We start from the raw sequence: 14,625 nt of genomic DNA on the forward strand, positions 1-14,625 counted from the left end.
ATGTTTTGTGGTTGCAGTGAACACCAGTCAAAAGCATCCAGTTCCACCCAGTTTTAATAAATGGAATTATTTATTTAGTAAATGTTTGACATGGGTCTTAAATTAAAAAAAACACACACATAGGATTCAAGGTGGAAATGAACGCTCTTTAGGTCACGCTGAAGAAGAATGACTCCACTGCTGTAATAATCATCTGGATGAGGATCTTCCCAAGCTGAAAGTAATCAAAATATGGAGATGTTGGATCAGTTGACATGTCATACATGTTTGTATGCACTTGTTTGCTGTTGGACTACAAAGCTGCCCTTTGTCACAGATTTTGTTCATTATATTTATGGACAGAATTTTTAGTTGCATTCAAGGTGGTGGTCTCAGGATCTCGTTTCTGCACTTTCCAGATGATGCTTTTCTCCCGGCTTCATCAGACCGTGATCTCTAACTCGCACTGGGGGTTTTCCTGGGTGAGTGTTGGGATAAGAATTAACATCCTCAAGTTCAATGTCATGGTTTTCACCTGCTCCAGGTTGGGAGCAAGTTTCTAGGATATGTTGAGGATCTCAGGCTCCTGACACTGATGTGGCTGCTGTGCTGCTCTGTTTGGGTGGAGAGAGATCTGAGCTTGATAGTGAACGTGTCACTTCATATTGATCAGCATTCGTATCCTTATGGTCACAAGCTCTGGGCAGTGACTTATCTGGCTGACTCTTTAATATATGGCAAGACACAACTGCACCGCATGAAAAGTGCATGTAGTGAAAATATTGCAGGTTTAAGTAATTTCATTTGAGAACACCCAAAATTGACTAAACGTTAAAAGTTCCAATTCAAATCTAGCAACATCCATCAGAAAACACACAAAATATTTTTTTGATAAATATTTAATTATAAACATGTAATACAAAATCATTACACGAGCATCTTCAGTAGTACCACATATAGCATTATTTGTGAACACCTGCTAAAAAGCAAGCAACGCATGTGAACATCAGCCACTGAAGGCGTCATTGTAAAGGTACTGCTGAACAAACAGCATTCATATAAACAACATATAATAGAAATATACTATCAGAACATAATTGTTTTTAAATCCACCTCTGCCATTTGCTGGCATCATTGTCATCATCAGCAAATGAATTTTGCTTTTGGTGTTCTAAGGGTAGACAAAGGCAAACAATGGTTTACCAGCAGTTTCTGTTTACACGGTTTAGCAGTTTAATAATCAAAGTAACCATAAACTTACCGAATGTTTTTGCTTAGCAATAAAAATGTGGGCTTTAAAGGGTACCAGACCCTTTACCCAAAATTTGCATAAATTGCACACACTGGTAAAAGCCGTGATTCTGGTTCACTTAATTCAAACTATGTGTTCGGTTACTCTTAATAATGCAGTTGTGCCCCATCTTACCACACCGTTTTAAAGAGTTCTGCAAATGATTCCAACCAAATCTCTAACTGCATGTAAAAGCAGTATAAAAAAAGCTTCTCGAAAGTGATTGCCCTCCACCAGTCCTGATTTGTAATGTGACCTTTTCCCACAAAATTAATCATAGGAGTCTGGGACATACTGTTGATAGTAAACCTGTGAGTTTAAAAATAGTAGCATGGTTGGATAGGGAAGTTTTAATCTGTTATGTAGGGCAGGTTTCAGTTTCCTTATAGCCAGCTCAGAGTCAGGATGCCCACAGTGATCAGCAAAGCTAGAGGCGAGGAAGGAAGAATAGAAGAACAAGTATTAAGTACTCTACGTGTTTCATGTTTGAAGCACATATTCTTTTCTCAGGTAAGTATTAAACCAAAAGAAAGAAGAAAACTTATCTGGTACTTTTACCTTGCATCATTGATTGCTGGATTGTAATTGCATTAGCAGCAGAGGTGGTGGTGGGTTTGGTGGTGGTGGTGGTGGTGGTGTTGGTGGAGTTGGAACTAACCAAATTGGTGACGGTGGCATTAACATCACTCAGGTTTACCACATTAGTTGTTATTTGGAAAGCAGGGCTACCCAGATCCCCTGAAGCTGAAAGAACAAGCAGAGAAAAAAAGATCACTGATGTGTTTAAAGTACATAACAACATATTGATATATTGTCAGTGATGGTCTGTGTAACCATCATTAAAAGAGGTCTGTTAAAGGTGCAATTGATGTGATGTTGATGTGTTAGCTTACTGGCATTATAAGTTCCAGTGGAGACTGACATTGAGAAACTTGTACTGTCTGCGGCTGCTTTAGTTTGGGCTCTAGTAGAGACTGGTACTGTGGCATCAAATTGACACTGGATGTTCCTTCCATTGATTCTGCCCTTCACATTGTTGACTTTAAGCTGCGGAAGAAAACAGATCACAAAGAGAAGAGCTTAGTTTTTATTAGGATAATAATTTCTTCATTATTAAACTTCAATGTAAGTGAAGGCAACACAAGGGCATAAGTAGTGATAGGCAGAATGAGCATTTGTCACACACTCCAACCCTAAAAAAAGTATTACTAAAGTGTTTTTCAAAAGTCTGCTAGTAGAACTCACCTTTGTGGGATTCAGCTTGCCATTGTTGAGAAGAGCACTTATGTATTTGACTACATTGTTGTCATTTGCACAGATGTAGGTTGTGTCATTGACTCCCTGTGGTGAAGAACCAGAAATTGTAAATGTTACCTCTCTATAAAGATGACGACTAACAAAATACTAGACTGTCTCATTGTTAAACTTTACTGTATTTTCATCTGTGCTAAAAGGATTAAATTTGACATACCTGTGTGGTGTTCCGTGACAGGGTGAGAGCAGCGTAGCCGTCTGATTGTCCTGAAAGTGAAAACTTAAAATTCTGACCTCCCAGCGCTTGGCTACCAAGGAAGAAACATGTCCCACTGGAGGGGTCGCAGCCAGAGGGCTGAGAAATGCACAGCTGTGTCTTGCTACAATTATCTCTAGTAAAAGAGGTCTGCAAGGATAAATAAGATCCATGTTAGAGAGTGGTTTAGTTGTATACATTAATAGGTACTGATCAATGCAACTGCAACTTGTTTTTGTCAGTCTTCTGCTATAGTAATTAACAAATAATTTAATTTATTTTTAAAATATATTTTTTTAATATATTTTTAATTTTTTCTACATTACTCACATTAAGAATTGTCACATTGCTGTCAGGCACTAGTGGGGCAGGTGTTGGAGCTGCAGTCGTGTTGGAAGTGGTGTTGTTGCTGGATGGTGTTGTGGAGCTGGTGTTGGAAGTGGTGTTGTTGCTGGATGGTGTTGTGGAGCTGGTGTTGGAAGTGGTGTTGTTGCTGGATGGTATTGGGGTGCTGGCGTTGGAAGTGGTGTTGTTGCTGGATGGTATTGGGGTGCTGGCGTTGGAGGTGGTGTTTGTGCTGGTAGCATTTATGCTGGTTGCTGGAGTCACACTCATTGTGTTGTTGGGTGCTGCCGTAATGTTTTGAGCATAAGTGCCCATGAAACACCCAGTCAGCATCACAAACAGGAGAGTGAGGACTAGTCTGCTGTCCATGCCTAAAACAGAGGGAATAACAGAGATTGAGTAAACTCTAACTATTAACTGTAAGTGAAGTGAAGTTTATTACAGCACTGTATTTAATAACATTTACTGTCGCTACAGCTACTCTCTCTCTCTCTCTCTCTCTCTCTCTCTCTCTCTCTCTCTCTCACTCTGTGGTTTTTTCATCATATATTTGTCCACCAGAGTGCACTCTGACTCACATTTTACAATATCTTTAGCACTGAGGCCAGTGCAAGCATAAGTGTACACATCAAAGCTCAACAAGCAGAAGGTGAGTTGTTCGGTTTGGAATTAAAAAGCAACCTCATCATCTGTGTATACCATTCAAACATAACATAGGGAATACTGGCTTATATAACAACGGTGAGGACTTTTACAAAATAATCAGTAGCACTTACAGTACAGGCTCTAGAATTAAGTGCAGCAAGATAACACATAATTTGTTTTTACAGATGATATAAGTATGGAGTTAAATAACAAAAAAGTGAAACATTAAACCACAAAATAAAACGCTAATAAATCCCACCACCAAATATCACACGAAAAGTTGCTCAAATAAATAAGAAAAACAATCAAATCAAACTGGCAACTGGCATAAGAGTGCCATAAATGCAGTGAAACATTAAGATTAATAAAAAGTAATAAAGTAATGAAAGTAATAAATGTGTTTATGTTTTTAAATGATTAATATATTGTAATTGGAAAGTAAGCCTAACAGTCTTTCAGTTTACAATAAAGGTACTCCAGACTCCAAAAAAGTTATTTAGGTTATATATATATATATATATATATATATATATATATATATATATATATATATATATATATATATATAAATACTATTGAAAACTAATTGCAATCTTAATTTATTTATTGTTACAATTATAAATTACTACTCTTCACAAAACACTATTAGATAGTGAATGTCAAACTTAAACAGATATTGAACAAAAAAAAACTCATTTAAAAACTGATATGATGTTGCATATGTATTGTTTTTACCTACCTGTAAGTTTTCTTATTTCCAGTGCAAATAGTGAAAGAAATTGAATTAAAGATATATCGTTCCTCAGATTTTGCCTACGTAGTTTCAGTCTCAGGTAAGGCTTGGAGGTGGACAGCTTCTGATGTATCCAGTGGCTTCCAGATGAACAAGTGACACCTGTTCACTTTCTGTCACTGTTAAATAAGCAGAGGGGAGGGGAGAAAATTGCAAGCATTACAAGAGCATTACATGTGAAACTCTAGCATTACATGTGAAACTCTGCCATCACTCTAGTGATCAGGGTGGGGCGAGGAATAAGGGTGTGTCGCGTTGAAAGAAACCTGAATTTTGTCTTTCCACCTCTTCGTTTTAGAGAATTTTGTTTCTAAATGCACCACTTCCCTGACAATGCATGCAACCTACATGGATATTGAGGTAAAAACAGGGGATCTACTTCAATCTTTAATGTGTATATTACCATCGAACAGCAATGAGACTAATTACCAAATATTTTTATTAACTCTGAAAATGTACAAGAAAGAAAGAATGATTGAGCAGGTCACAGAGCCATTCTGGTTTATACATACTTGGACTGAACTGGTTGGGCTTTTTTTTTTTCAAATATCAAAATATTGTTACTGACTGTATAAACCAATTCTGAAACTTTTAAAGTGAAATAAAATTGATCTGCCTCAAAGGCACAAGGCACAAAGCTCGGTTTGTTCCTCTTGGCCATTTGTGTAAACGTAATATGTTCCATTGTCTAAAGTGGGTTTTAAGTGTCCTCCTGAGAAGAAGGCCACTTAAAAGATTTGACTTAAGATCAAGGTCCAGATCTGGGAGGAGATCCATCAGGACACCATCGCCTATATGATCTGTGTGCTTTCAAAGTGTTCCTTTCATTTTTCTTTCAGCAGGGTAGTTGCTTCCTGTGGATATGATCTTTATGTTATTCTGTTTATTGTGTAGTGTATTGACTGTAAAATAATTTTTGGATGTCTACTAAAATCCAGCAACACTTCTGTCGTGCACTTTCTTACTATTAACTAATAAATAATCTGACTTGTTCAATTTTTTTTAACTTTATTATGAACACAGCTCTTCGAAATACACTGTTTCCTTTTCCCTTATTGTGTTTAAGTACACAGACACTAAAGTTCTGATATCTGTGTTCACTTAAGTTTTATTCGGTGCTTCAAGGTTTTTGCAATTGCAGATCAAATCTTCATTGTTGCTACTTAACTTCCACTTCAGAATTTCCGAGAAAGAATGAGGGTGGACCTTTTACACGTCAGTCAGGATATATGGTTGGCATTAATCAGGGTCAGTGGCGTGAAGTTATTTCTTCGTCATGCCTTTAATATGCAAAACTGGTCGTGCTGGTTGAGTTACTGCACATGAAACTGGTCATATGCTTCCCTGGGTTTTTTGGGGTCAGGTGGGTGCAGATTTACAGTGGGGCAAAAAAGTATTTAGTCAGCCACCGATTGTGCAAGTTCCCCCCCCCCAAAATGATGACAGAGGTCAGTAATTTGCACCAGAGGTACACTTCAACTGTGAGAGACAGAATGTGAAGAAAAAAATCCATGAATTCACATGGTAGGATTTGTAAAGAATTTATTCGTAAATCAGGGTGGCAAATAAGTATTTGGTCAATAACAAAAATACAACTCAATACTTTGTAACATAACCTTTGTTGGCAATAACAGAGGTCAAACGTTTACTATAGGTCTTTACCAGGTTTGCACACACAGTAGCTGGTATTTTGGCCCATTCCTCCATGCAGATCTTCTCGAGAGCAGTGATGTTTTGGGGCTGTCGCCGAGCAACACGGACTTTCAACTCCCGCCACAGATTTTCTATGGGGTTGAGGTCTGGAGACTGGCTAGGCCACTCCAGGACTTTCAAATGCTTCTTACGGAGCCACTCCTTTGTTGCCCGGGCGGTGTGTTTTGGATCATTGTCATGTTGGAAGACCCAGCCGCGTTTCATCTTCAAAGTTCTCACTGATGGAAGGAGGTTTTGGCTCAAAATCTCACGATACATGGCCCCATTCATTCTGTCCTTAACTCGGATCAGTCGTCCTGTCCCCTTGGCAGAAAAACAGCCCCATAGCATGATGTTTCCACCCCCATGCTTCACAGTAGGTATGGTGTTCTTGGGATGCAACTCGGTATTCTTCGTCCTCCAAACACGACGAGTTGAGTTTATACCAAAAAGTTCTACTTTGGTTTCATCTGACCACATGACATTCTCCCAATCCTCTGCTGTATCATCCATGTGCTCTCTGGCAAACTTCAGACGGGCCTGGACATGCACTGGCTTCAGCAGCGGAACACGTCTGGCACTGCGGGATTTGATTCCCTGCCGTTGTAGTGTGTTACTGATGGTGACCTTTGTTACTTTGGTCCCAGCTCTCTGCAGGTCATTCACCAGGTCCCCCCGTGTGGTTCTGGGATCTTTGCTCACCGTTCTCATGATCATTTTGACCCCACGGGATGAGATCTTGCGTGGAGCCCCAGATCGAGGGAGATTATCAGTGGTCTTGTATGTCTTCCATTTTCTGATGATTGCTCCCACAGTTGATTTCTTCACACCAAGCTGCTTGCCTATTGTAGATTCACTCTTCCCAGTCTGGTGCAGGTCTACAATACTTTTCCTGGTGTCCTTCGAAAGCTCTTTGGTCTTGGCCATGGCGGAGTTTGGAGTCTGACTGTTTGAGGCTGTGGACAGGTGTCTTTTATACAGATGATGAGTTCAAACAGGTGCCATTCATACAGGTAACGAGTGGGGGACAGAAAAGCATCTTACAGAAGACGTTACAGGTCTGTGAGAGCCAGAGATTTTCCATGTTTGAGGTGACCAAATACTTATTTTCCACCCTGATTTACGAATAAATGCTTTACAAATCCTACCATGTGAATTCATGGATTTTTTTTTCACATTCTGTCTCTCACAGTTGAAGTGTACCTCTGGTGCAAATTACTGACCTCTGTCATCATTTTAAGTGGGGGAACTTGCACAATCGGTGGCTGACTAAATACTTTTTTGCCCCACTGTACCTTGGAGTACACATTGACAATAAACTGGACTGGGCTAAAAACACCACAGCACTTTACAGGAGGGGCCAGAGTCGTCTCTATTTTTTGAGGTGACTGAGGTCCTTCAACATATGCCAGAAAATGCTGAGGATTTTCTATGAGTCTGTTGTGGCCAGTGCGATCCTCTATGCTGTTGCATGCTGGGGGAGCAGGCTGAGGGTCGCAGATGCCAACAGACTCAATAAACTGATCCGTAAGGCCAGTAATGTTGTGGGGATGGAGCTGGACTCCCTCAAGGTGGTGTCGGAGAGGCGGATGCTGTCCAAGATAAAGACAATGTTGGATAACACCTCCCACCCACTCCATGACATGCTGGTCAGTCACAGGAGCACGTTCAGTGAGAGACTGAGATTACCGAAAAGCACCACTGAACGACACAGGAAATCTTTCCTGCCTGTGGCCATCTCCCTGTACAACGCATCCATTTAACACACTGGTTACTGCTACAACTACACATGTTTCTTTTCCAGCTATTTATTTATGAGTGACTTATGTATGTATGTATATATATGTATATATTGTACTATTCTTAGTTATTGTATTGTCTGTCTTGTCTTAATGTTAGTTTATAATGGAGCACTGTAACAAAAAATAATTTCCCACAGGGATCAATAAAGTATTCTGATTCTGATTAAATATACTCAGTAATAAGAAATGTGCTTGAGCAATATTGCCCACAACAATTTAAAATTCCACACTGACATGTGTAACACCTGAACAGATCCAACAGGTCTCGCACAGGGTTTGGTTTTGTGTTTTTTTGCTATTCTTTTCATTTTCCAGTAAATTTGCTCCTGGTGATGTCACATAATTTTTTCTGTGTGTACTTTCATTAGTGCTTTACAAATGTTTTATGGTTTCAGTGAACACCAGTCAAAAGCATCCAGTTCCACCCAGTTTTAATAAATGGAATTATTTATTTAGTAAATGTTTGACATGGGTCTTAAATTTAAAAAAAATCACATAGGATTCAAGGTGGAAATGAACGCTCTTTAGGTCACGTTGAAGAAGAATGACTCCACTGCTGTAATAATCATCTGGATGAGGATCTTCCCAAGCTGAAAGTAATCAAAATATGGAGATGTTGGATCAGTTGACATGTCATACATGTTTGTTTGCACTTGTTTGCTGTTGGACTACAAAGCTGCCCTTTGTCACAGATTTTGTTCATTATATTTATGGACAGAATTTTTAGTGGCATTCAAGGTGGTGGTCTCAGGATCTCGTTTCTGCACTTTCCAGATGATGTTTTTCTCCCGGCTTCATCAGACCGTGATCTCTAACTCGCACTGGGGGTTTTCCCGGGTGAGCGTTGGGATAAGAATTAACATCCTCAAGTTCAATGTCATGGTTTTCACCTGCTCCAGGTTGGGAGCAAGTTTCTAGGATATGTTGAGGATCTCAGGCTCCTGACACTGATGTGGCTGCTGTGCTGCTCTGTTTGGGTGGAGAGAAATCTGATCTTGATAGTGAAGGTGTCACTTCATATTGATCAGCATTCGTATCCTTATGGTCACAAGCTCTGGGCAGTGACTTATCTGGCTGACTCTTTAATATACGGCAAGACACAACTGCACCGCATGAAAAGTGCATGTAGTGAAAATATTGTAGTTTTAAGTATTTTCATTTGAGAACACCCAAAATTGACTAAATGTTAAAAGTTCCAATTCAAATCTAGCAACATCCATCAGAAAACACACAAAATATTTTTTTGATAAATATTTAATTATAAACATGTAATACAAAATCATTACACGAGCATCTTCAGTAGTACCACATATAGCATTATTTGTGAACACCTGCTAAAAAGCAAGCAACGCATGTGAACATCAGCCACTGAAGGCGTCATTGTAAAGGTACTGCTGAACAAACAGCATTCATATAAACAACATATAATAGAAATATACTATCAGAACATAATTGTTTTTAAATCCACCTCTGCCATTTGCTGGCATCATTGTCATCATCAGCAAATGAATTTTGCTTTTGGTGTTCTAAGGGTAGACAAAGGCAAACAATGGTTTACTAGCAGTTTCTGTTTACACGGTTTAGCAGTTTAATAATCAAAGTAACCATAAACTTACCGAATGTTTTTGCTTAGCAATAAAAATGTGGGCTTTAAAGGGTACCAGACCCTTTACCCAAAATTTGCATAAATTGCACACACTGGTAAAAGCTGTGATTCTGGTTCACTTAATTCAAACTATGTGTTCGGTTACTCTTAATAATGCAGTTGTGCCCCATCTTACCACACCGTTTTAAAGAGTTCTGCAAATGATTCCAACCAAATCTCTAACTGCATGTAAAAGCAGTATAAAAAAAGCTTCTCGAAAGTGATTGCCCTCCACCAGTCCTGATTTGTAATGTGACCTTTTCCCACAAAATTAATCATAGGAGTCTGGGACATACTGTTGATAGTAAACCTGTGAGTTTAAAAATAGTAGCATGGTTGGATAGGGAAGTTTTAATCTGTTATGTAGGGCAGGTTTCAGTTTCCTTATAGCCACCTCAGAGTCAGGATGCCCACAGTGATCAGCAAAGCTAGAGGCGAGGAAGGAAGAATAGAAGAACAAGTATTAAGTACTCTACGTGTTTCATGTTTGAAGCACATATTCTTTTCTCAGGTAAGTATTAAACCAAAAGAAAGAAGAAAACTTATCTGGTACTTTTACCTTGCATCATTGATTGCTGGATTGTAATCGCATTAGCAGCAGAGGTGGTGGTGGGTTTGGTGGTGGTGGTGGTGGTGTTGGTGGAGTTGGAACTAACCAAATTGGTGACGGTGGCATTAACATCACTCAGGTTTACCACATTAGTTGTTATTTGGAAAGCAGGGCTACCCAGATCCCCTGAAGCTGAAAGAACAAGCAGAGAAAAAAAGATCACTGATGTGTTTAAAGTACATAACAACATATTGATATATTGTCAGTGATGGTCTGTGTAACCATCATTAAAAGAGGTCTGTTAAAGGTGCAATTGATGTGATGTTGATGTGTTAGCTTACTGGCATTATAAGTTCCAGTGGAGACTGACATTGAGAAACTTGTACTGTCTGCGGCTGCTTTAGTTTGGGCTCTAGTAGAGACTGGTACTGTGGCATCAAATTGACACTGGATGTTCCTTCCATTGATTCTGCCCTTCACATTGTTGACTTTAAGCTGTGGAAGAAAACAGATCACAAAGAGAAGAGCTTAGTTTTTATTAGGATAATAATTTCTTCATTATTAAACTTCAATGTAAGTGAAGGCAACACAAGGGCATAAGTAGTGATAGGCAGAATGAGCATTTGTCACACACTCCAACCCTAAAAAAGTATTACTAAACTGTTTTTCAAAAGTCTGCTAGTAGAACTCACCGTTGTGGGATTCAGCTTGCCATTGTTGAGAAGAGCACTTATGTATTTGACTACATTGTTGTCATTTGCACAGATGTAGGTTGTGTCATTGACTCCCTGTGGTGAAGAACCAGAAATTGTAAATGTTACCTCTCTATAAAGATGACGACTAACAAAATACTAGACTGTCTCATTGTTAAACTTTACTGTATTTTCATCTGTGCTAAAAGGATTAAATTTGACATACCTGTGTGGTGTTCCGTGACAGGGTGAGAGCAGCGTAGCCGTCTGATTGTCCTGAAAGTGAAAACTTAAAATTCTGACCTCCCAGCGCTTGGCTACCAAGGAAGAAACATGTCCCACTGGAGGGGTCGCAGCCAGAGGGCTGAGAAATGCACAGCTGTGTCTTGCTACAATTATCTCTAGTAAAAGAGGTCTGCAAGGATAAATAAGATCCATGTTAGAGAGTGGTTTAGTTGTATACATTAATAGGTACTGATCAATGCAACTGCAACTTGTTTTTGTCAGTCTTCTGCTATAGTAATTAAGAAATAATTTAATTTATTTTTAAAATATATTTTTTTTAATATATTTTAAATTTTTTCTACATTACTCACATTAACAATTGTCACATTGCTGTCAGGCACTAGTGGGGCAGGTGTTGGAGCTGCAGTCGTGTTGGAAGTGGTGTTGTTGCTGGATGGTGTTGTAGAGCTGGTGTTGGAAGTGGTGTTGTTGCTGGATGGTGTTGTGGAGCTGGTGTTGGAAGTGGTGTTGTTGCTGGATGGTGTTGTGGAGCTGGTGTTGGAAGTGGTGTTGTTGCTGGATGGTGTTGTGGAGCTGGTGTTGGAAGTGGTGTTGTTGCTGGATGGTGTTGTGGAGCTGGTGTTGGAAGTGGTGTTGCTGTTGGATGGTATTGGGGTGCTGGTGTTGGAAGTGGTGTTGTTGCTGGATGGTATTGGGGTGCTGGCGTTGGAAGTGGTGTTGTTGCTGGATGGTATTGGGGTGCTGGTGTTGGAGGTGGTGTTTGTGCTGGTAGCATTTATGCTGGTTGCTGGAGTCACACTCATTGTGTTGTTGGGTGCTGCCGTAATGTTTTGAGCACAAGTGCCCATGAAACACCCAGTCAGCATCACAAACAGGAGAGTGAGGACTAGTCTGCTGTCCATGCCTAAAACAGAGGGAATAACAGAGATTGAGTAAACTCTAACTATTAACTGTAAGTAAAGTGAAGTTTATTACAGCACTGTATTTAATAACATTTACTGTCACTACAGCTACTCTCTCTCTCTCTCTCTCTCTCTCTCTCTCTCTCTCTCTCTCTCTCTCACTCTGTGGTTTTTTCATCATATATTTGTCCACCAGAGTGCACTCTGCCTCACATTTTACAATATCTTTAGCACTGAGGCCAGTGCAAGCATAAGTGTACACATCAAAGCTAAACAAGCAGAAGGTGAGTTGTTTGGTTTGGAATTAAAAAGCAACCTCATCATCTGTGTATACCATTCAAACATAACATAGGGAATACTGGCTTATATAACAACGGTGAGGACTTTTACAAAATAATCAGTAGCACTTACAGTACAGGCTCTAGAATTAAGTGCAGCAAGATAACACATAATTTGTTTTTACAGATGATATAAGTATGGAGTTAATTAACAAAAAAGTGAAACATTAAACCGCAAAATAAAACGCTAATAAATCCCACCACCAAATATCACACGAAAAGTTGCTCAAATAAATAAGAAAAACAATCAAACCAAACTGGCAACTGACATAAGAGTGCCATAAATGCAGTGAAACATTAAGATTAATAAAAAGTAATAAAGTAATGAAAGTAATAAATTTGTTCATGTTTTCAAATGACTAATATATTGTAATTGGAAAGTAAGCCTAACAGTCTTTCAGTTTACAACAAAGGTACTCCAGACTCCAAAAAAGTTATTTAGGTTATATATATAATGAAATACTATTGAAAGCTAATTGCAATCCTAATTTATTCATTGTTACGATCATAAATTACTACTCTTCACAAAACACTATTAGATAGTGAATGTCAAACTTAAACAGATATTGAACAAAAAAAAACTCATTTAAAAACTGATATGATGTTGCATATGTATTGTTTTTACCTACCTGTAAGTTTTCTTATTTCCAGTGCAAATAGTGAAAGAAATTGAATTAAAGATATATCGTTCCTCAGATTTTGCCTACGTAGTTTCAGTCTCAGGTAGGGCTTGGAGGTGGACAGCTTCTGATGTATCCAGTGGCTTCCAGATGAACAAGTGACACCTGTTCACTTTCTGTCACTGTTAAATAAGCAGAGGGGAGGGGAGAAAATTGCAAGCATTACAAGAGCATTACATGTGAAACTCTGCCATCACTCTAGTGATCAGGGTGGGGCGAGGAATAAGGGTGTGTCGCGTTGAAACAAACCTGAATTTTGTCTTTCCACCTCTTTGTTTTAGAGAGTTTTGTTTCTAAATTCACCACTTCCTTGACAATGCATGCAACCTACATGGATATTGAGGTAAAAACAGGGGATCTACTTCAATCTTTAATGTGTATATTGCCATCGAACAGCAATGAGACTAATTACCAAATATTTTTATTAACTCTGAAAATGCACAAGAAAGAAAGAATGACTGAACAGGTCACAGAGCCATTCTGGTTTATACATACTTGGACTGAACTGGTTGGGCTTTTTTTTTTCAAATATCAAAATATTGTTACTGACTGTTTAAACCAATTCTGAAACGTTTAAAGTGAAAGAAAATTGATCTGCCTCAAAGGCACAAAGCTCGGTTTGTTCCTCTTGGCCATTTGTGTAAACGTAATATGTTCCATTGTCTAAAGTGGGTTTTAAGTGTCCTCCTGAGAAGAAGGCCACTTAAAAGATTTGACTTAAGATCAAGGTCCAGATCTGGGAGGAGATCCATCAGGACACCATCGCCTATATGATCTGTGTGCTTTCAAAGTGTTCCTTTAATTTTTCTTTCAGCAGGGTAGTTGCTTCCTGTGGATATGATCTTTATGTCATTCTGTTTATTGTGTAGTGTATTGACTGTAAAATAATTTTTGGATGTCTACTAAAATCCAGCAACACTTCTGTCGTGCACTTTCTTACTATTAACTAATAAATAATCTGACTTGGTCAATTTTTTTTACTTTATTATGAACACAGCTCTTCGAAATACACTGTTTCCTTTTCCCTTATTGTGTTTAAGTACACAGACACTAAAGTTCTGATATCTGTGTTCACTTAAGTTTTATTCGGTGCTTCAAGGTTTTTGCAATTGCAAATCAAATCTTCATTGTTGCTACTTAACTTCCACTTCAGAATTTCCGAGAAAGAATGAGGGTGGACCTTTTACACGTCAGTCAGGATATATGGTTGGCATTAATCAGGGTCAGTGGCGTGAAGTTATTTCTTCGTCATGCCTTTAATATGCAAAACTGGTCGTGCTGGTTGAGTTACTGCACATGAAACTGGTCATATGCTTCCCTGGGTTTTTTGGGGTCAGGTGGGTGCAGATTTATCTGTAGTGAATCCGACAGAATGTTCCGAGTGAAGGAACAGAAATGTAAATTTTGTAAACAATTGAATACTGTCAACGTCACATTAATACAGTACAAATGTAATTTAATACAAATTTTATTTGTCACATACACAGTACAACATTTAGTGAACATGTAGTGAAA

At 38.8% G+C, this 14,625-nt stretch overlaps 2 protein-coding genes across 2 annotated transcripts; both read right to left on the reverse strand.

Annotated features, from left to right (window-relative positions):
- Positions 1 to 73: 73 nt before the first annotated feature.
- Positions 74 to 4,644, reverse strand: LOC147335297 (uncharacterized). The gene is made up of 7 exons (XM_086277719.1): positions 4,510 to 4,644; positions 3,111 to 3,496; positions 2,742 to 2,930; positions 2,516 to 2,611; positions 2,164 to 2,317; positions 1,829 to 2,014; positions 74 to 1,697 (listed from the first exon to the last, which is right to left on the reverse strand). Exons 2-7 carry the CDS (start codon positions 3,492 to 3,494, stop codon positions 1,654 to 1,656), a joined length of 1,053 nt encoding a protein of 350 aa, XP_086133845.1. The 5' UTR covers positions 3,495 to 3,496; positions 4,510 to 4,644; the 3' UTR covers positions 74 to 1,653.
- Positions 4,645 to 9,107: 4,463 nt separating this feature from the next.
- On the reverse strand, positions 9,108 to 13,203 carry LOC147335298 (uncharacterized). The gene is made up of 7 exons (XM_086277732.1): positions 13,060 to 13,203; positions 11,541 to 12,094; positions 11,171 to 11,359; positions 10,945 to 11,040; positions 10,594 to 10,747; positions 10,262 to 10,444; positions 9,108 to 10,130 (listed from the first exon to the last, which is right to left on the reverse strand). Exons 2-7 carry the CDS (start codon positions 12,090 to 12,092, stop codon positions 10,087 to 10,089), a joined length of 1,218 nt encoding a protein of 405 aa, XP_086133858.1. The 5' UTR covers positions 12,093 to 12,094; positions 13,060 to 13,203; the 3' UTR covers positions 9,108 to 10,086.
- Between the last annotated feature and the right edge of the window lie 1,422 nt (positions 13,204 to 14,625).

The sequence above is a fragment of the Aulonocara sp. 'chitande type north' Nkhata Bay genome, linkage group LG3, assembly GCF_057382095.1.
Source record: "Aulonocara sp. 'chitande type north' Nkhata Bay isolate Kocher_YH1m ecotype deep benthic linkage group LG3, A_spYH_male_GT1.1, whole genome shotgun sequence".
Taxonomy (NCBI): Eukaryota; Metazoa; Chordata; class Actinopteri; order Cichliformes; family Cichlidae; genus Aulonocara; species Aulonocara sp. 'chitande type north' Nkhata Bay.